Raw genomic sequence first — 27,321 nt, 5'->3', positions numbered from 1 at the left:
TGGAAATGACCAGGAGGGTTTTTGTACATTACATTCACAATGTTTTCACAATAGATGTCAACAATGTTAATAGCCAAAAAACCCAGTACCTTTTATTCTTCTAACCTATTTTGAGATATTTTTGTTCAATCGTTTTCAGGCATGTCCAACTCTTTGTAACCTCATTTGAGTTTTTTTGGTTTGTTTGAGTTGTTTTGGATTTTGTTTTTGGCAAAGATACTGGGGTTTTTTGGTCATTCTCTTTTCCACCTCATTTTCAGATAAGGCAAATAGGGTTAAGTGACTTGCCCCGGGTCACACAACTGCTAGGTGTCGGATACCAAATCTGAACTCAAGAAAATGAGTCTTTTTAAGTTCAAGCCCAGTACTCTTTGTACAATGGCATCCAACTGCCCAGTGTTAAAAGATACAACATTCAAATAAAGGTGATTGTAGTTCTTTCATATTCTGCCCAGGTAAAGCTGCATCTAAAATAGTCTGTTCAGTTCTGAGAACCATATTTTAGGAAAGATGTGATCAAGCTAGAGTGTTTCCAAATGTAGGCAAAGAAGTTGGTGAATGGACTAAAGAACATGCCATATGAGGATTGATTAAAGGAAGTAGGAGTATTTAGTTTGAGGAAGTAAAAATGCTTAAGTATTATAGGGATATGAATTCTACAAGGCTGAACATCTATCACCAAAATGAATTAATTCACCTGACACCGGTATTCTAAGTAATTTCTAGTGCCTTAATTCTAGGGATAAGAACTGGACGATGCAGGAAATGACACAAAACTAACCTGGATTTCCAATGCATTTGCCTAGAAATAGAGTAAACCAGAATATAACAATGTGACTTTCTTCTTTTTAATTGATTCTGATTTAAGTAAGTTTTATTTTTCCTCTGTAGTACTTTGTAGTAAAGCCTTTTTTGAACCTCTAAAAAAAAAAAGAGAGAGAGAAGACTTCATTTCCTCTACTATTTGAAGAATGAAATTCCTCAGGATCTACTTTCCGTAAGATCTGTCATTGTTCACAAGCTTCAAATGATCCCCACCCCATTGCTGATTCACACCTGTTTTGTCTGTCTGCTGCTGACACATTTCTCCTAAAAAATGTATCATGCTTTATCATTGGTTCAGTTAGTCCTTCTATTCACTCTAGATCATCCTTATTGCCTGTCCCAAGTTAAATTACATTTATCCATATGTCCAGCCACCATCACCACATCTCTAGAAAGTGGATGTGCAGACATTAAGTTGATATTCACAGTAAGAATAAGATCAGCTTGGCTCTGTTAAGCACATTATAAAATATATTAGTTTAAACCTTAAGACCAGTAAGATATGTCCAGCCATAGATCACATAATCATGGAGTTGCCAGGACTTCAGAGCTCATCTAGTTAAGCTCATACCTGAATAAGAATGTTCTCCAATGTGTCCAACAGAGAATCCTCAAGTCTTGGCTTGAAGTCTTCCGGGAGCCTGTGTCACTTTTGATGACCTAATTGTTAAGAAGTTTTTCTTACAGCAAGTTTAAATTTGATTCTTTGTGACTTCTACTATTACTTCTAGCATAGACTCTGGGGCCAGGCAGAATAATTCTAACTGTTCTCCCACATGATAGCCCTTCAAATACTTGAAGATACCCTCTTCAGTATTCTCTTCTCCAGTAAACATATCTCCTTCCTTCAACCATTCCCCATATGACACGTCCTTAATCATGGTTGTCTTCCTCCAGATACTTTTCAACTTATCAGTGCCCTTTCTAAAATATGGTGCCTGGTACTGAATGCTACTTCTCATGTAGTTGTGCCCTAGCAGAAGGGAAAAGAATGATTACCTCTCTTGTTCTAGACACTGCATTTCTTAAGGCAGCCCAATATCACATTGACTTTCTTGGGTAGAATTTTCATATAGACCCAGATCTTTTTCAAAGAAACTGCTGCTTAGCCTTGCTTTTTCTCTCTGTCTTTTGAGATGACTTTTTTCATCCCAATGTAAGATTCCATAGGAAAGAGATTATTAGACTTTCATCTTCTTGGCTCCAGCCCCGTTTTCTACCCTGTTCCAAATTTATTTAGTTTCTGATTTCATCTAAGGTATCAGCAATTCCAGTTAGCAGTTAACTAATTCCAAGGACCAATTTTGTCTCTTCAGAATCCTATCATCAGGGGTTATAAGTGAGTCTAATAGACATAGGGCCTGGGAGTGGTTTTGTGATACTTTAATGATATTTAAAGAAGGAAGAAAAGGGAAGGAAGAAGTAAAACACTAAGAGGAAAGAGGATGTGGGCAATTAACTCACAAAATGTGAAAAGAGAAAGACTATACTTTATAAACTATAAAGACTATATAAAGAGAAGACTATACTTTATATCCTATGATTAGGCACTGAGCAAGGGGAAAAGAAGAAGGGAAGTAGAGCAGAATGAGATTGCATCAAACTAGATCATATGTGCTAATAATTTGCTACCTGCTTCTTTACAGATTAGTCTGAATAATGAATTCCCTGAAGTATATTTGAATTTATACTATTTAAAGTTTATTATTATATAAAATATGATAATTATTTAAACAAATCATGAGAAGGGTAGAACAAATTGGGCTAAATCCAGTAAAATGAAAGTTTATCTCACTCTCCTATAAAATCTTAAATTTGGATTAATAAATGACCTTCACAATTCAAAAGTAGGATGATGAGACAGCATTTTCTTTGAAAAAGATCTGAACCTTTTAAAAATTATACCAGAAGCTGTATGTGAACTGAAAGTATCATGCAAAAGTCAAGAAAGTCAATGTGATCATAGGCCTTCTTGAGAGATGCCAAGACAAGAAAGGTGATCTCCTTGTTTTCTTCTACTGTGGTACAACCACATCTGTAGTATTTATTATATTCAGTACTGGGTGCCATATTTTAGGAAGAATAGTGTCTCCCCTTCTTAAAATATCAACAGTTAATCCTAGTTTAGTCCCTTATAGTTCTTTCTTCTTTGCTTTTTTATGTTTCATAGGCTTCTGTATTTGTACTTCAGTTTCTGTGAAACTCCAGTATTTTCATCAGAAATGCTTGGAAGTCTTCTAATTTTATTAAAGGTCTATTTTCCCCCTCTAGAATTGTATTCATTTTTTGGTGGATAAAATTATTCTTAACTATAAATCTATATCCTTTGCTTTCTGGATATTGTATTTAAGCTGTTATATCTTGTTATATAATAATTAAAATAATAGCTAACATTTTTATAACAAACAACTTTGAGGCAGCTACTGTGCTAAGCACTTTGCGATTATTTTACCATTCAATCCTAAAAACAAAAATTAACCTGGAAGGAGACAGGAAAATTGAAACAGAGAGCGATTCTGACTTACCTAGAATTACACAGCTAATCCATGTCTGAGGCCAGATTTGAACTCCAGCCTTCCTGAGTCTAAGCCCAGCACTTTAAGCACTGCACCACCCACTGCCTCCTCTGTGGTTCTTTAGTAATTGAATTCTTTCTGGCTACTTGGCAATAATTGGTTCTTTGACCTGGAAGTTCTAAATTTAAGTTTTAATATTCTTGGGAGTTTTCCTTTTGGAGATTATTTCAGAAGGGAAGTAGTAGATTCTTTCCATTTTTACTTTGCCCTCTGATTCTAAGACGTCTGAAAGGTTTTATGATTTCTTGCAATAAGCTACCTTGGCCTTTTTTAAAAATCATTATGGCTTTCAGGCAATGTAGTGATACTCAACTTATCTGTCTTTGATCGTTTTACAGGTCAGTTGTTTTATACTTTCTTCTATTTTATCAGCCTTTTGGATTCCAGTTACTTAAGTTAGGTTTTATACCATAGTGCCAAGCTGTTAATTTTCTTTCCAATTCTTTTTTTTCTACCCTCTCATTTCTTTTCCAGTTTTTCTCCTTGTATTCTCATTCATTTATTTCCCAATTTTCCATTCATACTTTCCTTTATAAAATAATTTTTAATACTTTTTTAAACATCTGCTTCATGTCTTCCAGGAATTCTGGTTGAACTTGTGCTGTTTTTCTTTGATGTTTTGCTTGTGGATATTTTAGAATCGATCACTTTTTCTGAGTTTGTTTCTTGAGCATCCTTCTTGATATTTATTTGTTCATTCTTTCATCTCTACTTCTTCAGTTGAGACTTTGTTTTAGGGCTAGATTCTGTGCATTTTTGGAGAGAAATAATCCTTTTGTGTGTCCTTTTGGCTCTGGTAGTTGCTTTCTTGAGATGTTAAATATTGTATTGTTCTAAAATCTTAGAAACAGTTCATACTGTTGATCTATAAGCTTTTAGTGTTCCCAGAGCAGTTTGATTCAAAATAGATCCTTAATGCTGAAGTTCTGGTCTGACTTCTGCAAATTACTAACCTAGCAAATACAGGAAAAGAATAAACATTTACATACTTCCTATATGTGCCAGGTATTGTGCGAAGCATTTTTTATAAATGTTATCTTATTTGATCTTCACAACAATGCTGAGAGATAGGTGTCACTGTTAGCCCTGAATCATATAGCTAATAAGTACTTGAGATTGGCTTTGCCTTCAGGTCTGCCTGACTCCAGGCCTAGCCCTGTATGCGCTGGGCTGCCAGCTGCCTGGAAATCTAGCTGGTCTAGCAACTGTTACCTTTTCCCTCTTTCACCTGCCAGAAGACTGCTCCTAGCCTCAGCCACTGTTAGTCAGCTGAAAGTTTTGCATTCCTCTTTTGTCTGGCCTTTCTACCCTGGTTATTCTGTTGAAGGCGTCAGGTCTGGAGACCTTCTTCCACTCCTAGAATCCACTGTAGTTGTACCAAGCTATACCTTTCAGCCGGTACTTGCTTCTACTTAGAAAGTTCATAACATAGTATGGGACCCTAGACTTATCCTTACCCAGGACCACCATCCCTATGTTCACTTCTTTTCCATAATCTTGACTGAATCTCTGACCTAGTTCTAGGAAGTGAGCAAGAGGGTTACCATTTGACATTGGTTCCTGCTCCCTGAATAAGGTCAATCTCTGCTGATTGTCTTCTTGCCTTGGTGCACAGCTACAGCATTTCCTACTACAGTCCCTGCATGGAATGCTACAGGCAGCCTTTCCTGGCTATAGGCAGGCCCAGGGTCTACAGATCTCTTTTTCTCTCTATGCAAAGCTAGGCTAGAGTTTTTTCTTGAATATTCCATTCAGAAATTAGTCTAACACATTTTCTAGGTGTGCTTTGTGGAGTAGTTATAGAGGAGAGCTCAGCTGTACTATTTCCTTAATACCAACTTAGCTGGTCTCCTACTGCTCCCTCATCAGCATTTAAGCAACATCTACAATGTGCAAGATATTGTGATAAGGATGCAAAGATAAATCAAAAAAGGAAGCTAGATTCTGCTATTATGATAAAACATATAAAAGTAGAGCAAAAATTATATAACGATGAAGCATTTTGTCTACCTCCTGATACAAAGCTGATAGACTCAGAGCAGATTAAGCAATATGGGGAATGCCAAGAAAGGTAAAAGACTGTCTCTTTTCTCAAGGAGTTCATGGGGATGTCATAAGGAAATAAATATATACAGACAAACTACAAAGAGAATAAAAAGGAAATAATCAATGGAGAGAAAGCACTAGAATCAGAAAGATCAGGAAAGATTTCTTGTAGAAAGTGAAACTTGAAGGAAGGGAGAAAAGATACATTTTTGTATCTTTATATCAAAAAAATTGAACTTAAAAACAAAGCAAATGGAAAAAATTTATGTGTGGCAATTTGAGGAAGAAGAAAAGATTTCCTTTGGGAAAGAAGGAAATAAGCATTTGCTAAATGCCTACTATATACAAGATACTGTGCTAAGAATTTTACAGATATTTCATCTGATCCCAATCCTGGAAGATCAGTGCTATTATCTCCATTTTATAATTAAGGAAACTGAGGCAGACAGCATTTAAGTAACTTCCCCAAATTATTAAAGTGTCTGATACTGGATTTGAGTTCATCTTTCTGACGCCAGTCTCAATACACTCACCACTGCACTACTTAGCTGCCTCTCTAGTAGGTAGTACATAAACCCTGCCCTGAATGAAGATTAGACTTTTAAGAGTTGGAGGAGGAAATTCATGCTAGTCATGTAAGGAGTGCCTGGATCAAAGGCATGGAGAGGGGAAATGGTATGACCAGTTTGAGAAACAGTTAAATAGTCTGCTTTTCCTGGAGAAAACTAAGGAATAATGTGGAACAGGCAAGAAGCATAAATTAGAAACAAACCAGACAACAAAAGACATTAAAAAACCACAGTGAGTTTATATTTTATTTAAGAAGCAATCTGAAGCCATTGAAAGTTCTCAGGAATACCAACATGATAAGTCCTATGATTTAGGAAGATTATTTTGTCCGTTATTTGGATAAGGGACTCAAGAGGGGAGACCATACACCTGGAATCCAAATATGAGGCTACTGATTTATGCAGACATGAGGAGACCTGAAACTGAGTAGTAACCATATTAGTGAGAGAAATGAATGCAGGAAATATGGAAACAGAATCTACAAGATTTGGCAAGTGTTTAGACAGAGGAGATAGAGAAAATAAGGAATCAAAATTGATTGACATTGTGGACCTTGTGACTGAAGATGGTCACCCCTTCAGTGGAGATAGGGAAGTTAGGAGGAGAGGGTACGTTTTCATTTGTGGGTAGGGAAATGAATTTCCTTTGTTAAGCTGAATATGAGACATCTAATTGAAAATGTTTAGATTAGACCATCAGTAATAGCTGCATTCATGCAGTACTATAAGAGCTTTAAATGTCTTAATCTCACAGCCTCTTTTAGTAGATGCTATTATTAGCTCTATTTTATAGATCAGGAGAAGGCTGAGAAAAGTTAAGTGACTTGCCCAGATAACACAGCCAATAATATCTGGGCAGAATCCAAACTGATTTCAAGCTCAGAGTTCTCTTTCCTGGACCACCCAGATGGTTCTGCAACAGGGGCATCAGTACTCTCACTGTCCCCATTTATCTTGGCAATCGGCTCCCTCTTAACCATTTTTATTCTAGTCTTTCCAGAACGAAGATTACTCTCCTTACAGAAGGAAAAAAAAAAGTAGATTTGACTAGTTCTGTCTTGTTATAATCATCTCTTCAAACTCCTTTCCTCAGCATAGCTTTTTAAGTCTTTAACTTTTCCTCACCTTTCCTCTTTCCTCACTTCAGTTCATTTTGAGCTTTAACACTCCTGGTAGTATTTCATCAAATCATGTAATACTTATATCTGCTCTTGCTTCTATCTTCTGTACTATCTTTTTAAAAAATCTAAATTGCTTGGTGTGAGTTCCCTTTGTGTGCACGTCATTCTTTTCAGACCATTCCTGGTTTTGCTCTTAATCAGTTTTTTCTATCTTCAAAATCCCATTTTGAGAGCTTCTTATCCCTCTTGGATATCTGTGTTGCTTAACAGACTCTTGTGAGGATGAAATCCTGAATACGGTTTCCCCTTCTTGGTTCCCATCATTTTTGTTTTATCATCCTTGTTTTCTTTTGCTCGCCCACCATGTCCATTCAGTTATTTGACTGATCAACTTTATAACAAAAAGTAAAATTAGTATATCATGATCATTTTTAGTACTTTACAGTTTTAAGTTACTTTGTACCATCTTATTTCGCTTAATATCCACAGCTACCCTCTGAGATAGGTAGGCAATAAGCAACACTTATTGCTGAGCACATTGAAACCCCAAAGAAGGTAAGTCATGTGTCCAGGCCTAAAAAGGTAATAAATAAAAGGGTCAGCTTTGAAGCCAGATCAGTTGGCTCCCAAGTCCAGTGTTCTGATTTTCAGTTTGATTCAGTGCTTGTGAGGAATAAAGTTCAGTAAAAGAAATACTAATCTTATTGAATTTGGAATTTGCTCATATGTGAAGTTTATTAATTTGATCTGAATAAACTTTAGAGATAATATACTCAAGAAACGGTAAATTTGATCAAGAAAGTCATTACTCAAAATTACACTAGTTCTGTTCAAAATTAAATTTGGTGGAAATTCATGTAGACTTTCCATAAATTTTTACTTTCATAAAAAGTATGCTTGGTAAGGTTTCTTTTTTAAGCCTCAAAATTGGAGGCTTCTAATATAGAAATAAAAAGATGTCTTTGATCCCTTCAAAGACTAAAATCCTCTTACGATATTACATTAAGAAGTGTTAGCTCCAGGAATAAGGTGAAACTGCTATAGTCCTATTTTACCTGAAATACTGGATTTGCTTCTGTATGCCACAGGTTGGGAAGCACATTGATTAGTTAGAGACTATAAAGGATGACAGCTAGAAAAAAGAGGAATTCTGAAACTACCCCCCAAGAAGAAACCAGCACTGATTAGCACAGAGATCAGAAAACTCAGGGAGGACCTGGGAGCATTTTCAAGTCTTTAGAAGGTCTGTCATTTAGAAGATGGATTTGATTGATGTTTCTGCTTAGCCTCAGGGGATAGAACTAAGTGATTTGACCCATCCAAAAGTGAAATGGACTGACTGAAAAAGTGTCATCCCCATACACGCCACACTCCAGTGCCTGTCTCTTACCTCCAGGATCAGCCACATGATACTCTGTTTTGTGTTCAGAACCCTTCATAACCTCATCCTAAGACCCCTACCTTTCCAGTCTTAAACTTTCCATTCCTCCATGTCCTCTTTGGTCTAGTAGCTGCTCCACAAACAAGACACTGCATCTTTGGACTCCAGACATGGAATGCTCTTCCTTCTCAGCTCCACTGCCTAGCTTTCCTGGCTTACATTCCCAGCCAAAATCCCATCTTGTATGAAAAGTCCTTTCTGATGTCCCTTAATGCTAGTGCTTTCCCTCTGTTCATTATCTTCCATTTATCTTGTATACATCTTGTTTTTATGTGTTTGTTTTCACGTAGAATGTGAGCTCCTTGAGGGCAGCCTCTTTGTAACCTCCAGTACTTGAAACAATACCTGCTACACAGCAGGCACTTAATGAAAGCTCACTAACTGGCTGCTGAGTCAGTTTGCTTCGTTACAAGTACTCCCACAGTGACTGTACGGTTGTTTGTCAAGTAGACTGTAGTCAAGATCCTTCTTTGGGTAGGAGTTGAAATAGATGAACTCTGAATGTCTGTGCTTTTGTTCTGTGTGCTCCTGTTATCCCAGAGTGGTTTTGTTATAGCTTTTCTTTAGTTTTATTTGGTTTTGTATTTTCAGTCAACCTTGTGTTCCCTCCTTTAAAATGTCATGTAATCTAGCTTGTTCATTCTAGTAGCAGGAAAGCTTGTTTACTGTTAGAACCCAGAGGAAGATTAGATCCAGCTTTTTTATGAGCTTTCTGGATCTTAGATGTAATTTTCAATGAAATTGGCCCCATTTGCCACTTTAACAAAAACAGCTAAATTCACATAAGCTTACTCCTAGCTAGGAACAGCAGTGAATGTACCATATTTCTAATCTTAAGTCCAAAATTTTTCTCTTGTTAGAATCAAAACACATCCCCTGTGAAATAGCTTGGCTGCCACAAAGTAAAATGATGATTTTTCCCAGTTGTTGTGTTGTTACCATGATGTAGTCAGCATTTATGTAAGCATGCTTTTGCAGACAGTGATATGGGCACTTTGCAATGTTTATATATATGTATGTATGTATATATATATATATACATATATATATATATATATATTTCTAAAACTGGGCAAGTTCAGTAGACTTGGTTTACAAGTTTGTTTTCCTTACTCTGGGAGGCATTTAATAATTTCAGGTAATTATTTCAGTTTTGCCTATTGATTTGTAAAGCAGAAAGTAAAACTATGCGGGTTTTCTGATTCTTTAGAAACCTGATGTGAGGCTTTCTCGAGGCAGCATTGACCGAGAGGATGGAAGTCTTCAGGGTCCGGTAAGCAAATACAAGAAGAGTTTTTGACCTGTTTCTTAAATTTCTAGCTTAAAATGGATCAAAGTTTGCCACATAAAATTTTCAGAATTGTCAGGATTTGTAATGTGAGACCAAAAACTGAAATGCTGTGAAATGAAAATTCCTTTTGTTGCGAAAATAATTGAAAGTCCAGATTTTTTCATACAAAACTCAAAAAATGTCACTAGCAATTTTATTTACATGAGAGGCCTTTTAACAAACATTAAATTGATTTTTGTGCCATAACAGAATATATGCATTGTAAATATGATTACTGATTTTGTATAGAAAGTTATAAAGCATATACTCAAATTTCCTATTACTGTGAGATCATAAGAATCAGCATCAAAAATAAAACTTGTTCACATAGCATTTTTCCTTTTTTGCATTCCTCTAAGAAATACCTAAAATTCTTCTTATGAGAAAGAGTTTGAGATGATTTCAAATATGTTTCTCAACTGGTATAAATACTAACTGATTTTTTTATAGTAATGAATGAATGTTCATTTCCATGAACAGATGTGTAGTCAAATATACACAAATGTCTTTTCTAATAATAAATTGAATTTTCTGTACTCTGGTCCATTAATTGCTTTAGTGATAGATAGGTTCCATTCAATTTACCCATAGACACATGCACAAATGATATTTATGTTTAAATTATATATGTATGTGAGTGCATGTGTGTGTATATATTTATAGACCACAGTTTGAATGATTGTAACTAAGCAACTTTAGTCCAGTCTGCAGCTTTTTAAAACTGAGCTATTTTAATTGTGGCACAGTAAACAAAAACAGATTACCATGAAAGGACTGTTATTTACCACTGAGCACTTTATATTATTTCTCATATGTTTATTCTGTGGCTTCACTTTCCCATAGCACCTCCCCCTCCCCATCTCTTAGTGTTTCTGAAGGCAATTTCTTACTTAATTTTGTTTCACTGAGTTTGAACCAATCAACAAGCATTTATTAAATGTTTTCATTGTGCTAAGTTCTGTGAACATAAAAGCAAAACCATAGTATCTGCCCTCAAGGATCTGCTATTGTAATGGAAAGTACAACTGTATACACACTCAAAAAAATATTGTGAAGGTAGAAACACTGAGTCTGATCAGTAGATTCAATCCACAAGGTAAGTATGAGTAAGGATTCAAGGATGACACCAAACATAGATGGGTGGGAGAATGGCACTACCACTGCCACTGACAAGTTAGGAAGAGGGTAGGTTTTGAGGAAAAGGGGTGGAGTGTTCCTGTTTTGGAATTCTCTTGGTTCTCCCACATGTGTGCCCACTTCTTAGTCTCCTTTGTTAAATCATCATATGTATTGTGCTCATACATTGCATGTGTGCCCCAAGATACTTGAACTCCCCTCTCTTTTCCATTTATATTAATGGTGCCAAATAAATGGAAGCAAGGAAATATAAAGATCCCTAAGGCAGCATATTGACTTAGAATACCCCTAATCAGCATTATCTTATGTAAGTTTTATTATATTTTTATTTCTTGTATTAAATCTTTCCTAGTTCATTTTAATCTGGCTCAGCCATACATAGCTCAAGTGCTTTGCACATCTGGCTCTCTGCTCTGTACTGCCTCCCTTGTAATGTCATCATCTCCCATAGGTTTAATTATTATCTCAACACAAATGATTTTGCAGGCCTATGTATCCAGTCATTGAACTTCATATTACTAATTGCTTATTAGACTCCTGAACTGAATGACCCATGCATCTCAGATTCAACATGTCCAAAAGAAAACTCATCTTTTCCCCAAAACCCAACCTTCTTTCTAACTTCCTTATTTTTATCAAGGATACTATTTTCTCAAATGTTAGTTCTTTTTTTAAAGTATTTTTTCTCAATAGTATTTTATTTTTCCAAATACATGTAAAATAACTTTCAACATTTAATTTTGTAAAACTTTGTGTTCTAAATTTTTCTTTTTTCTTTCCTTACCTTTTCCCTTCCCTAAGACAGCAAGCAGTCTGATATAGTCAAACTTTAATTCTTTAGCTTCCATTTCCCATCATATATAATATTTGTCAAATATCCACATTTTTCCCATCCATATATTTCTCTCTGCTGCCTCAGAGACCCACCTCATTTGAATTCTTATCACTTTTCATTAATTCATTGGCTTGTTTTAATTCTCTCTACTGTCCAATTAAACCTCTCTATAGCTAGTGAAGAGATATTCCTAAAATTCCATTGAGTCCTAGAACTCTCAGGTTTCTACTACAGGTTGACTCTCAGGGTCAAACACTAATTTTTCTTAATCATTCTAAGCTCTTTATAGAGAATCTAGTTCCAGACCACCTTTCCATATTTACTCTATATTACGTTTCTTCATGCACTCTGTAGTCCAGCAAAGCTGGGCTTCTTACTACTCCTAACCCAGAATTTTCCATCTCTCATCTCCCTGCCCTTGCACAGGCTGTTCTCCATGTCTTATCTTCTCCCTCTTACAATCCCTGGTTTCTGTCAAAGCTCAGCTCTGGCTACATGAGGCTTTTTTTGATTCCCTATTAGATAGATAGATAGACAGACAGATATTGATATATTCCCTTTGATTGAAAAGAAATAAGCATTTATTAAATGTCTTCTATGTACCATATATTATGCCATTATTTTTCCAAATATTCTCTAATTTGAGCTTCACAACAAGAAAAATAAAGCAAATTGTTTTACATGACTTATCCAGCACATGAGTCTAAGACTGGATTTGAGTTTCTAAGCCCAGCATTCTGTCCACTGCCACCTAAGCTGTCTTTTCTAGCCTAGCACATCCCTGAGCACATAGCAGACACTTAATAAATTCTCTCTGATAGACTCTAATTTTTAAGACATGAAAAAACAGAGATTTTGGAATTAGAAGGGACCATCTAGTTCAGAAAAATTAAAATATCATAAAATATAGATAATGTTAATTTATGATTTTCTAAGTCAACATGGGGCCTTCGGGAATTCATTTTTATGTTTGATTACACTGCTTTAACCCAACCTCCTTACTTTGCAAAGCAAAATTTACTTATAACTCTAGTTCCATAGTCATCCTTCCATAGTAAATTTTCTTGGATAGAGTATCAAATGGACTCATCTTACACCAAATTCTATACTCCATAGCTTATTATGTTGTAGCATCGTAATTTTAGCTCCAAAATGTACTTGGTTTTGAAACAATATTGAAAAAAGTGAAAGTCATAGAATTTAACATGAAATTCCATTTTTCTTCATCAACAAAAGCTCAGGAAAGCTCTGTCCATGATCCCAAATACAAACTATGATGAAGGATACAATTTCACAGTTAACATGATTTTTTTTAAAAATGTTTTTAAAGCACAGACTTACTGAAAACTTCTTTGCCCTCCTTCCCTTCTTCCCTAGTATTAAACTTATTGTTCCTGCTTACATCACGCAGCTCGCCCTCTTTAGTATCCCTCTCTCCTCCCTTTGAATCCCCTCCCCTTTCTTGTACACTTCTCTTATTACTCTTTTTCTTTCTCCCTTTTCCTCTCCCATTTTTTAATGAACTGAGAGAAAAATCTCTGTAAAACAAATATGTCAATTATTTCTTCTTTGAGCCAACTCTGATGAGAGTAGGATTCACACAATGTTCCTCCCCCTCTCTTAAGTTCTCTCATATATGATAGGTTTCCTTTGCCTCATTGTCGCATGTAGTTTCCCTCTTTTTATCTCCCCTCTTCCCTTTTTCTGACACTATCCCCTTTCCATTTCTACTTCCCTTTTTTATGTTATATTGGTAAAATCAAATTATGCATATGGTTTTTATGTATATCCACAACAGAAATACAGTTCTCAAGAGTTCTTTTTACCTTTTTCTACTTCTCTTGAGTCCTGTTGTTGGAGATCAAATTTTTTGTTTAAATCTGGTTTTAAAAACTTCTTTGAAGGATAAACTTTGGGAAAGGAAAAAAAAGTTCAATATAAATAGTTGAAATCTAAGAATTTTAACAGATTATATAATGCAGGAGAACATTAAAGCATATTTATTTAAAACATTTTAATGCATATGTGATTGTGTATATGTGGCATTTGTGCTGTAGCTAATATAATTTTATTTGCCAAACACTTTTCCTATATCAGCCTATTAAAATTATAGGAGATGAGCTTTTTTTGGTAGCACTTCTGCTTCTCGGGAACAACAATATTGATTTTTGCTCTGAAGTTGTGAACTACTACATGCAACTCTTAGCTATGATGGGTTATGGGCAGAGGAGTAGAAGGGAATGAAAATCCCTTGCCCCTACCTTGCTGTACTCCTAGAGAAAGACTCAAAGAAAAAGGGAGGGGAAAAAGAAGAAACAATCCTAAAGAGAAGAAAGCTGTGATCTTGCTTTACTTTTATAGCCCACAGAAGAGACACCTTCTTCAGTAAGAGTCCATTCTTCTGAGTTCTAGTCAGCCAATCACTAGACATTCTCCGTGGGCACACTCTTCCTCCTGGGGAGATGTCCCAACAAAATGTCCTGCACTGACCTTTTGACAGCCTCTAAAATTTGGTTTCAGAAAAATCTAAAAGCAGATAGCATCACAGAATAGTTGTATTGCTCCTGGATAAGTCATTTAATATCTATAGGCCTGTTTTCAGCCTATTATCAAATGAGGGAGTTGAACTCATTGATCTCTAAATTCCCTTTCCCCTCTAAATGTTTAGCCCCTTGATCAATTTCCCCCTTCCAAATTCTGGATTTTTTTAGTATCTTTTAAATGGATGTATACTTTGAAAACAATGTATGCTGAAATGCTTTTGTTTTGTTTTGGGTTTTTTTGATAGACTGGTAACCAGCACATATATCAGCCGGTGGGTAAGCCAGGTAAGATCAAATACATTTTAATTTTTTTTTCATCTTGGGAAATGTAATTAACCTTATCACATAAGGTTTCTAGGAAATGTGCAAGGAATTGATTGCGAGGTTTTAAAATGCCCTAGAGATGTTTTCATCTCTTTTCTGTAGTTCCCCTAGCATAATAGATTCTCTTCCTCAGTGGTACTGAGAATCTTTAAAAAATCTTGATCATGGAAAAATGTAAGTCAATGTATGCTGAAGGTTAAGAACAAACACTTGAATAGAACATCTTCAAGGTCAGTTTCAGTGTGTTGTTAGCATTGACTTTTATTTGCCTACTGCTACAAATTTGTCATCTCCCCACTGGTGTCTCTCACAATCATCCTTGCTTTCTCATCCTGTGGAATTTGCATGTATCTATAATCATAAATCGTTCCATCCAACTAGATCCTGCAGCTCCACCAAAGAAACCACCTCGTCCAGGAGCGCCCAGCCATCTAGGAAGCCTGGCCAGCCTCAACAGCCCTGTGGATAGTTATAATGAGGGAGTGAAGGTAGGTGCTTTCAAACTCTTGTGGCATATAAAGTGCACACTCCACAATGGAGCTTCTTGTTTATATCATATTTATGGTGCAGTGATCAAATATTTACCAAGTGTCATCTGTGTGCAGAGCACATTATGGCAAGGTAAAAAGTTCAGCTGAGACCCAATCTTTTCTTAAGCTTACAGTAAAGTAAAGAGAGATGTCATAGCAGATAATTGTAATACCTGATAGTTATAGGATGAGTGTAATAAAGATTTCCAAAAATAATGTGCCACATCAGATCTGAACAGGAAGTTTGTTACTTCTAGTGGGAAGGAGGGAATAGATCAAGTAAAACTTCAAACAATAGTAGTATTTTAATTGGTCTTTCTAAAGATGGATAGAAACTCCATAGGCAAAGAACAGGAGTAGAATGAGGGAAGATATCCTAAGCTTAGGAAATGGCATGAGCAAAGGTTAGAGAGGTTTTGTTTTGTTTCTTTTTAATGCTGGATGTTTGGGGAGAGGAGCAGAAAATAATTCAGATTGGTTAGAACATGGGGAATTAATATGAGGATAGGCTAAAAAGGTGAAGTCATAGCATATCATAAAGGGCCTTAAATGTCAGTCATGGGGCATAAAAAAGTCAGTAGCTAGTAGCTAGGATATTCATCCCGTACGTCAATTCTGAAAGAGGGAGAGAGGAGGATTGGTTGCAATTTATGAGGAAATCTGCTCATTGAAAGTGACTCTGAAAACACTTTACTTAAGTATTTGTCCATTGGATGGTAAACATTTTAAACATTATGTGTTTTATAGTTTAATGTGAATGATGTATTGTGATTTCTCTGAAAACATCTCTCCCCTTTCCAAGTGAGTCAGTTTGTTTATCCATTGAAATACAGAGCTAACTTAGCTTCTTCTGGTCTTGAAGAGCAAATTAACATGCCTGAATGTTAGAAATGTTAGAAATGAATTAGAAATAAATGAAAATATTCTCTGGGGCTTACTGACTCTGTGGATCTCGATGTGACTTAAAGAAAAACTCTATAATTATTTTTCTATTTCAAGTCAGAGTTTTACTTATTAAAATAAACAACTGTGATCTAAACATGGTCACTCCCCAGGTATAATCAGTAAGCAAATAAAACTGATAAAGAATTCTTTATTTGGAAGAGACATACAGACAAACATTTTAAATTGTACATCAGAGCTCCTAGGAGTATTTATAACTTAAACTGTCATCTTATAAACACAGTCCTGTACTTTTGTAACTTTAACCAGAGTTTTAGAGTGCTATTTCTGTTATCTATGCAAGTATAATTTCTTTAAAATAAGAGTCAATTAAAAAGTGAAAGTAATGAAATATTTTGCTGGCCCTTTGATCCATTTCAGTGAACTCTTTTTGTTGTTGTTATTGAGCCATTTTAGTCATGTCCAACTCTCATGACCTCATTTAAAGTTCTCTTGACAAAGATTCTAGAGTGTTTTGCCATCTCCAATTCATTTTCCTCATCCACATGAGAAAATTGATGCAAACAGCATTAAGTGATTTATTCACTTATTATTTTATTATATATAATATAATACATATTATTAGTTTTGTGATTAATAAGTCATATTTAAACTCAGGTTCTCCTGATTCAGCTCCTACTAATAGAGCTTGAGGCTCTATCAGTGTACCACCTAGCTGCCTCTTCACTCATCTAAAAAGAAACATTAACTTTAGAAAATAAATCCACAGCTAGAATTCTGTGACTTTAAGTCACAAATGCAAATATGATCCATGAAAAATATTGCACTATCATCAACACATGGTTACTTTGAAATGTCCAGTTCCATTCGTTTAATTAAGTTTTTTTTTTCCCCATTGGCATTGATTACAATTCCTGTATATTTCATCAATAATTGTGTTGACCTGAAAATTCTTCCCCTAGTCACCAACCAACTTAACTAGATTACCTCTCAAAAGACAGATACACTAATCTATCAGGAGGCCAATACTCAATGATCCTGCCCATGAAAAGATTTGCTTTCATTCAGTCAACATAACCTTTGAGAACCTAGTGCCTCTTTTGTTCTATAATGAGATATTAGACAAGATTTAATGCATAATTTTCTAAGTTAATAGAATAAAGCTTATTAGAAAATAAGGTATTGTCTAAAACATAAGGGGTATCAATTTTTGTGTAATGAATTATTTTCACAAATATTAAAGCATCATCTATTTCATAGGTCCCATGTTATATTAAGCCAACTACAGATTCTGTCCTGAAAAAGAAAATGGCATTTATAAATAGCTACTCAACTCAGAAATTCTGAAATGATTCATTCACTCAATAGCATTTAGTCCCAAAACTCTCTGATTTCTTCTTAGAAAATTTTATTCTTTGATTTTGAAATTATTTGTGTCTCACAATCTCAGCACAAATAAAGATAGCCATGTGTGCTCAGCATAGTGGTTCAAAGTAAAATGCTGCCAGGGATTTTCCAAGTTGCTGATATAAGATCCAATTGTAGATGTTATAGCCTACAACTTTATTTTCCAAAATTTCCCTGTAACTAGTGAAGGAGGACTTCATGTTAGGAGTATTTCCAGATTTCATGCAAACATACATCTTTCCCGAAGCATCTGAAGACCCTCTTGCTATTCATAGGTCACCATGGCAATAATACTGCCACTTAGTGGCCAACATCTGTTTGTGTCACTTACTGAATAGTCCCAAAAAGAAAGAATTAAAGCTTTAAGTTTCATGCAAACACTACGTTTCAGTCTCTCTGAACACATATACATTCTTGTACATTTGACTAGAACTTTTTCCTAGTAGTTATCTATTTTTCTATAAAGGCTTCATCAGGAAGTTGTACAAATTACACTCGATGTTAATACAACTTGTATTTGAACAAATATTACTACCAGCTAAAAACAGAAAGGCCATTCTGTGGTCCATAGTGCACAGCCTATGATAGCTAGATAGAAGCAACAAATATAAATCAAACTGGTAGAAATACCTTCTTTGCATGAATGAAATTTGAATCTCTTTAATCCAGGGATCTCTGAATTCATGCACCAAAAAATTCACTTTATAAAGTAACCCAGGAAAAGGGGGAAAGGGAAACCTTTCCATATTAATTTACCCATGTCTGTCTCGTTCTGCTATTTTACTAAATAAATAACAAATGAAAAAAATAAATTCTGTTGAGAGAAATATTGGCTCCTTCATTTTTTTTTTAATAGCTGTAGATCCCAGTACTGAAATCACTCTAGAAATTCCCATTCTGTTTAAATATCCTCAACCAGGGAGCCTGATTCTGGAAAGATAGTTGGTTGCATTTATGAAACCAGGAACCATTTCTTGTCAATCCTTCTGTTGTCATCAGTATTTAGTGTCCAGATTGTTAATGTTGACCAACGAAATAAATGATTGAGTGAATAAACATGTTTTTAAGGGGTTTTGTAAGCTCATACAGAGGTTAAAGAGTTTCTCCTGATGTTTTAGGCATTAGGTTGATTTCCTAAGTGTCAACTTGCACACTACTTCCCATTTTGAAAAGATGCCTAACTCTGTTGACCTTTTCTTTTTGCCAGATTGATTTGTTGCTCTCCAGCTTTGCATGTTTTTTCCCCTGTTTATTTTGAACCAAGTGAGCATGGATGCATGGCAAACCTCTTTGACTTAATCTGCTGATGTATTGGAATAAATTTCACAGACACCATGCTTCCATAACCAATAGAACAGCATCTAATATGCCCAAGGAATCATGAAATGCATTTGTGTTGCAGGCTTTTTGAACTAGCTCCTTTTTTGTCCTGCACATGTTTTGTTGTGGGGTTGTTTTCTGCTACATTTATTAATATTGTTTTTCTTTTTTCCCCTTCGTCTATAAACTCCTTTAACTTTTCCTCACCTTCCGTTCAACAATAGCCATGGAGGGTAAGCACATTATGTATCTGTATGTCTGCTGTTGTTCTCTCCTGTCTTATCATTTTCTCTTTGCATGCAGTTCTGTAACTCATTATGAAAGAAACAGGTGTGTGTTACATATCCTTTCCTTCATCATGGAAACACGTTTTAAATTCACAGCCTTTCACTTATACAAGCCAAAAACCAATGCTTGTATTTTCCCAGAAATGAAATGGACATTTTTGCAATAAGTGAACTCCTCTTGTCCTTTTGTATTTTATAGCAACACTGACTAACAGCCATGAGCAGAATTAATGTCCTGTTGGCATAACTCATCCCAAAAATCAAAGTCATTCACTTACAGGGTTTCAATTGGAAGCAGTTTCAAAATTAGATTAAATTTAGTTCTTGGATGGTAGCATTTCATAGCATTATCTTCTTTATGGTTGATTAAAAACCTTATTAATTGGAATTAATTGTTTTTGGAGACTCAAAATTCATTTTGCCAACTTTGCAGTGTTCATATGTGGGATCATTGTATTTACACATTTCAAGATTGAAGCAACCTTGCATAATGTCATCATGGAGAAAGTACTAGATTAGGAGTCAAGAGACCTGGTTTTGAATCCCAGCTCCACTGCTATATGACATTGGAAAAGTTCTTTACTTCTCAGGGCCTCCCGTTCCTCAACCATAAAGTGATAGGGCCAGACTAGATGACCTTTAAAGTCTCCATTTACTCCATGTTTGTCTGGTCCACTCCTTCCCCCATTTTGCAAGTTAGCAAACTGAGCCCCAGAATAGGGAAGTGTTCCCCAAAGTCACACACTAGAAAATAGCAAAGTTGGGGTTTACTCCAAAATCTATATTCTTTTCCATTAATCATTTCTAGCATTTTTTTGTTTCTCAAAAATGGTGATAATTTCAAAGCTATTTAAAGACAGAATACTAAACTTGAAATCAAGACACCCAAGTTCAGATCCTGACTATATTTGACTTTGAACATATCAATTCATTCTTTGGGCTTGTTTCCTTATCTATAAAATTAGGAAATTAAACCAAATGATTTCTGCTTCCAGCACTAATATTTTGCTATTCTGTGAAATTAAATAATCAAGAAAATTTCTGCATACCATCTTTTAATTTGTAAAGGGAGTTCATGTAATTAATTAACCATTCTTAATCTGACCTCTTCATTCCTCTCTTTCTACTTCCACCTTTCCACCAAATCAACTTCTGTACATTTATCTGCCCTGTACATTTAGGGGCTTATTTGTGGGACTCCCTCTTAAGCAGAGATCCACTGAAAAAGAACCTAGTGAGTAGAAAGTCTGGCTTGTCTTCTTCAGTCAATAAATAGAACCTATCTGTAATCTGGTGTCTTAACAAAGGAGCAAAGTGTGCCAATGATTTTCAAATGGATCGTTTTGTTGGACATACTAGATCATCTCTCTGAATGCCCTTGAATTTTTATAGCTTATGTGATTGTTGTTTCTTTTGTTAACTGAGCTCAAAGTCAGAAAATAGGAACTCCACTGTATTTGATTTACATCAACAGCTTTTGGTGTCATCTTCAAATCAAATCTCCAGTTCACTTAAGAAAATTTGCTCGTGTTCTTACCTGCTTTGAGCTCTGTTGAAAGTCTATCTTAATTTAGTAAAAGAGATATGACCCCCCTCTGCTGGAAGAACAAGAAATAACCACTTTCCCTCCTCAGCTGCAGCCCCAGGAAATCAGCCCCCCTCCTACTGCCAATCTGGACCGCTCCAATGACAAGGTCTATGAGAATGTAACTGGCCTGGTGAAAGCTGTCATAGAAATGTCCAGCAAGATCCAGCCTGCACCGCCAGAGGAATATGTCCCTATGGTAAAGGTAAAAAAAAAAAAAAAAAAAAAAAAAGACACAGTTTATATTTCTACGCATCTTTTCAACATTGTTTGTCATGATATTCTTTCCACATGTCTACAAGACTTCATCTATCAGATAGGTTTTTCTTCCCTAGAATAACCAAAAATGTATTTTAAAAAACATTACCCCAGTTTGAAAAGTTGGTTTATTTGGGTCTCTAATACTCATTTCATAATGCCTTGTGTTTTTGACCTTCAGTCACTTTGTCAAATGTGAATAATAATAATTTCCCTTCAAGTCACAAGAAAGAATGAAAATTAAAATGTCACAGAAAAAAAAGTGACATAAGCAAAACAGGATATTATTATCTTATTAAAGTTAAAACACAATTTTTAAAATATGTTAGAAAACATAATTATGTGTAGAATAATTTCTTTATTTGAACACTTCTGACTTTAAAATGAACTATTTTTTAAATGAAATAAAATATGAAAATTCTTTAAGCCCTTTGGATTAATGATGTTTTGAGTTTTTAGGAGATGTTAGCACTAATGAAGATGAATAGAAAGCATTGTCTGCCTGAATTAAAAGCACAAGATGGAGGGTCAGAAGACATGTTTGGGTTCCAACACAGAATGTGTCAAAAATGAGTGAAGGAACTAGGACTAATGGAACCAAGTTCTCTGGGTTTCAGTTTTCTTACCTATAAAATAAAGACAGTGATATTTTTCTAGCCTGTACCTCTTATTACTTACAGGGTAGGGGTCAGGAGGAGGAAGTTTCTCAAATGGAATGAAATAGCACTTGGCTAAAAACCAAAAAACCAAATCATTGTGTTGTTGTTATGTTCCTATTGATTACCCCTATTTCAGTGCTTGCTCTTGATTATTGTCTATTAGGAAGTTGGCTTGGCCCTAAGAACATTGCTAGCAACAGTGGACGAGACCATTCCCCTGCTCCCAGCAAGCACTCACAGAGAGGTAAGGCAAAGTCTTGGACACTGACCTTCTCCTAGGGCCTTAGCTAGTGGTGCTGGTCCCCTCTTCTCAACAGCCTGGCCTTCTGTTACATGCTGAATCCCAGATTCACTTCCCTCCATGAGAGGGGTCTTGCACAGTGGCTAGAGTTCTGGCTTTGGGGTAAGGAGCACCTGAATTCAGATCTTACCCTGGTACTTCCTAGCTTTGTGACTCTGCACCTCATCCTCCTCATCTGTAAAATGGAACGGTCTTAGCTATAGACTGGCTGTTGTGAAAGTCAAAGAAATAATATAGTTCAAGCACTTCATAAACCTCTAAGTTTGCTAAGAACATTCTAATGCACAGTATTTTCTTCCAGTTTCCTATTTTGCAGACTTTCCATATATGTCTGACCTGGCTAGGGTTGGACTATCTCTACATAGCAAACAAGGAACATCCCCATGCCTTGAGTCTAAACTCAAGAGTTTAGATCTCTAGGAGCAACAACAATCAGTGGGGGCAGAGAAAGAAGGTGGTTCCCTAACTCTTAAGTAACAAAATGCCCTTGAGAATCTTGAGAGCGTGGGTATTCTTTTACCTGCATTCCTAGGAAGGTTGAGGCCTTGCATGTTCAAGTCCCTGATAAAGTCTATTGAACTAAATTCATCCCAGAATTAGAAGGGACCACTGAACATCATGTTAAAGAGAAACTTAATTTTTTTTTACTACATCACTTCCCTTCCCCATCACTCTTCATAATCTCAGTCCAAACAAGTATAAGAGATATTGGTAAATAGTGCTTGTGTGTTTGTATACGACTCCAGATAGCCTCATAATTGAGGAAACTGAGACTTCAGACTTTTAAGTGACTCAGCTAGTGACTCTCCTCAGTTCAAAGCCAATGATCTTTTCCACTACATTGACCCGTCTTCTTGGAGTACAGTTATCCTTGTAGGGCAGTTCAGCTTCCCTTGCCTTTCCTACCGCTGTTTATTCCACAGTCCTCTTAAGCTGTCATTGTGCACAAAAGATACTCAGAAATTTATTTGAAATCCTAGTGTGTACGTATTAGAGAAAGGATAAGAATTTTTGTTTTTAGCTCGGTGCCTTGGGAATCATAGTTAATGTTACTTCTAAAGAAAACTTGAGCAGTGATTAAGATGGGGCAGGCAGGAATGGGATCCTTACACTGATCCATTGAGGCAAGATCCTTTTTCAGTTTTCACCCAGGTTGGTTCTTTGCCCAAGAAAAAGACAGGCTTTTTGCATTTTCTTTTTTATTCTTTATCCCTACTCATATTGAAAGGGTCTATTACAAGAGCTGTTTTTCTGGTGCTATAAAGTTCACAAGCCTCTACTGATGTGCTTCATGATTAGCAACAAATATCAATTACTCAGCCAGACATAATAGCTATTAGTCAGAGGTTCTTGCTATGGTGTTATAATGAGGATATTTGGTACAAAATCCCCCCTACCTCTGCCCATCTTCTATAAAAATTTGCTCTCCTAAAAGTACATAGAGAGTTCATGGAGAAATGGGTTCAAGCTGAACAATCACATAAGATAATAAGGATCCACAGCTCCCAAAAATTGTTTTTCTTTGGTCCTCAAGATGTTCTCCTTAAGTTAGATATTGGTGTAACTTTTTTGCTAGCCTCCTTATCCCTTTAATCTGCTGTTCTCCAGTCTCTCCTTGCCTCTGTCCCTGGGAGCACTATTCGAATGCTAATGGAAAAGTCCAAATTCTCTAAACTTCCAAAGTTCTCAAGGTCTTTTTCTGGCCAGAATGAGAAGGCAAAAGAGATATGGAAAGGAGACCAAGGCTAGCCCATTCCCTTTACCCACCCAAGTAATTCCTTCTCACACGGAAGTCAAAGGATTTCCATGATAGTAGGAGACGATGCCTGCTTTTCGTCTACTTTGTGAATACTTGAGGGAAAAGTTTTTATTACATTAATACTCTGATAGACATCTTGGGAGGAGTTAAATACTGTTTGAAATGGGCAATAAAGAAAAATCATAGAGCTTTCATGACTAGGAAGGGAAGGCTCTATGAAGCACTTTTTGAATTATCTAAATGGATCTACTAAAGTAGACATTATGGGTAAGAAAGCACAGCTTTTCTATGAGTTCCCCGAGCTTCTGTCCATTTTAGCCAGCATACCAAGAAAAATCATTAAACGATTTGCCATCCACACCATTCTGACCTGATTCTCTTGTTCTCCCAGATTGAGATGGCCCAAAAGCTGTTGAATTCGGACTTGGGTGAGCTGATCAACAAGATGAAACTGGCACAACAATACGTCATGACCAGCCTCCAGCAGGAATACAAAAAGCAAATGCTAACTGCCGCTCATGCACTGGCTGTAGATGCCAAAAACTTACTAGATGTCATTGATCAAGCAAGATTGAAAATGCTAGGGCAGACCAGGCCACACTGAGCTTGTCAAGGGAAGTTATTTAAGAGTCTCACTCTTTTCAAGATGTCATTCAGCCTTCCACCAGCAGTGAAGATGAATCCTGTGTTCCTTGGGTTGCCACCAAATCCTGCTCCAGCTGGTAGAAAACTGTTGCTCATTTCAAGTTTAACCACAGATTTTTGTTGTTTTTAGTTTTGGGGGTTTTTTAATCATGATGTTCAAACGGTCTGGGATCCAAAAATGCAACATTTTGAGATTGAAGTTTGTACACAAGAAGCTTGTAAGACTCATGAAGAACAGTTTCATTTTTCATACCATTCTAGAGGATGCGTGTGCCCAATGAGGTCAAGGGATTAAAATTTTACAGCTTGAACTGTACGAGCTGCAGAATGAGAGGGGGAAAAAAAAGTATTGTCAAGTGGAGAATTCTGGGAAACCCAAAGGGCTGAGAATTCTTTTGCCTACAGTACAGATATAATCCAGACTGGAATTTTTTTAAAATTGAAATACTTTAAGTTGCAATATGCTAATCCCAATTTACACAGAAAGAAAATCAAAGCTATATTTTGAAGACTTCAGTCATTTCAGAAAAAACTAAAGTTCTTTCCATCTTTCCTGCCTTTTCCTTTCATGTGGATGTGTGAAGCATTTGGTTGGAAAGTAGCTATAGAACACAACTGAAAAAACTCTTCTCTTTTTTCACCAGAATAATGTGCCAGTTTTTTGTAGCAATGTTATTTTCCATGAAAGCAGAAATGCTGCTTTGTACCAGAGCACACTAAAAGTGCATTTGGAAAAGAGGTTCTGTAACCATCCCTGTTCCCCATTTTTATATAATTTATAAAGAAAGATTAAAGCCATGTTGAATATTTTAAAAGCCGCTGTAGTTAACTAACCTATCCTTGTGTGTCCTCCTTCGGGGAAAGCACTCCCACAGAGTGGTCATATTTTCTTTTGTTTTCAAGTTATGCCATCCTTTCTGTTAAATAATAATGAAAAAAATACACTCCCTTTAGTTTGTTGGGGGAAATAAATTATTCTCAGGAAGAATATAATGAACTGTACAGTTACTTTGACCTATTAAAAAGGTGTTACCAGTGAAGTCCATGGTGTAATTTCTTTTCTTTTGGTTCTGCTCCTCAATGCAGACACATCTCTTTCCTTTTTAAGAAGGCTTTTGTTTCATTTTCTCCTCTGGGCTTTCTTAAGGATCTTGCCTCTAAAGAGAAGGATTTAATCAGGCAATCTTGGAAAATAAAACTGCTTCAGATCTTTTTATTTAATATATTATTCAAGAATTCAAAAAAAAAATAAAATTCAAAAGTAGTTCTCTAGTCAATATTGAGAAAATTTGGCTAAAAATATTAAAGCTCTAGCCACACAAGATATTTTCATGGGAATCTAGGTGTCTTTTGTTTGTTTTTTTTGTGGGGGCAGGAGCAAATATTATTAAGATTAAAGTTAGGCGATCTGGATGGAACAGAGTCAGGAAGAAAGCCTTAAATTTAGAATAAAATTACTAGGTTCAAGTTCTTGTTCTATTTACTAGACAAATGATCTCGGCCAAATCACTTCCCTTCTATGAACTTCTTTTTCTTCTCTCTGTAAAATTTAAGAGATTGGGACTAGATGATCTCCACTTAATTCCTCTGATTCTAGAATCCAAGACTGCTACTACTGAGTGAACCAGGACATCTCTGATCCCAGGATAGAGAGTAACCAACGAAAAGGATTTTTCCTAAGAGAAAGGAAAGCCCTTCCAGGTCAGGCAGTCCAAATATAAAAAACATTTTGGAATCCTCTCCACTGGCACATTTAACAGTCTCCACTTAGATCTCTACTTTATAAAATCAAAACCAGAATGTTCTACTTTTCTGACTTTTCCATTTGGTCATTAAGATAAAAATCCCTGATCTCTAGAGTCTCTGTTTATCTTTAGAAGGCCATTAAATGCTTATATTTTGTTGCCTCATTTAGAAATTCCATGTTCACTCTACTTTGATTCTGTTTTTGACCTTCATTCCTACATCTTCATAGTTCTCCAGGATTTTAATTCTTTTTCTTAAGGATCATGCACTGATTCCTATGTTCTTTCCCTTTTTAAAACTATAGATTGCTATGACATTGTGCCCAAAACTTCCCTTAGTGATTCTTTTAACATAAAAGAATCCCTTTTTTCCCAAATCTCCCTCAATCCTTCTTATACCACAGTGTAGGATGTTAAACTGAGAGCTCTACTTCTAGGAACTAACATCACAAGATGACATCTCTCTATCCTCTTCACTTCTTAACTAAGGGAGTATATTCCAGAGTCCTCAGGAGTTTGATCCTAAGAAACTTTTTACTTCTCAAGTGAGGTGCTTTGTGCTAAAACTTCTTCCCAATGCCTTGTGCTATGAAAATATTCAGTATCATAGGAGACTGACTTTTCTGTGCTTATTGGAAATTATCCCAAGTAAAAACCGACTCATCTTTTAGACTTCCCCTTAAAACTTTATTCCATAAATTTATTGTTGATGACCAGTCATTAAAAATTCCCTAAAAAGAGGAAGTTGGGTTCAGTTCTGACTGAACAAAGGGGGAGGGGAGAGACAGTTTTCAGAATATGCTGTCTTTCACTTTGTGAAATTGCCCATCTCCATTTATGTTTCTACTTTATTCAGACTTTTAGCCCCTCAGGCAGTTTTCTCTTCACATAACTCAAAGGACCCAAATCAGTGTCCAGTACTCAATGATCTCTACCCTATGTGTGTTTTAACTTAAATCAGAGCCATACCACCCTTCTCAAGACTAATGTATGGGGTTACATTTTCTGGCCCTTCTCCTTTTAAGAAGGGTTGTGCCTGACTTTACAGAGGGGGAAACCTTGGGTTTGAGGGAAGTAACAAGAAGTGAATAAGCATGTCTAGAAGGATTCACAGCAGAGGGTGATTATAAAATTCCAAGAGGGAATTTAATTTCCTCAGTGTTTATTTTCAGAAA

At 35.9% G+C, this 27,321-nt stretch overlaps 1 protein-coding gene across 9 annotated transcripts in view; it reads left to right on the top strand.

Moving 5' to 3' along the window:
• PTK2 (protein tyrosine kinase 2) overlaps positions 1-25,441 on the top strand; it is a 389,065-nt gene extending 363,624 nt beyond the window's left edge. For all 9 annotated transcript variants that reach the window (XM_051971146.1, XM_051971147.1, XM_051971149.1 and 6 more), the window contains 6 exons: positions 9,789-9,851; positions 14,669-14,708; positions 15,129-15,235; positions 20,829-20,984; positions 21,860-21,940; positions 24,148-25,441. In XM_051971146.1, the coding sequence (XP_051827106.1) occupies positions 9,789-9,851; positions 14,669-14,708; positions 15,129-15,235; positions 20,829-20,984; positions 21,860-21,940; positions 24,148-24,360 (660 nt within the window). In that variant the 3' untranslated portion in view covers positions 24,361-25,441. The remainder of the gene's footprint in view (positions 1-9,788; positions 9,852-14,668; positions 14,709-15,128; positions 15,236-20,828; positions 20,985-21,859; positions 21,941-24,147) is intronic.
• Positions 25,442-27,321: the final 1,880 nt, after the last annotated feature.

The sequence above is a fragment of the Antechinus flavipes genome, chromosome 1 (genome assembly GCF_016432865.1).
Source record: "Antechinus flavipes isolate AdamAnt ecotype Samford, QLD, Australia chromosome 1, AdamAnt_v2, whole genome shotgun sequence".
Lineage (NCBI taxonomy): Eukaryota > Metazoa > Chordata > Mammalia > Dasyuromorphia > Dasyuridae > Antechinus > Antechinus flavipes.
This window is presented reverse-complemented; position numbering and strand designations above follow the sequence as displayed.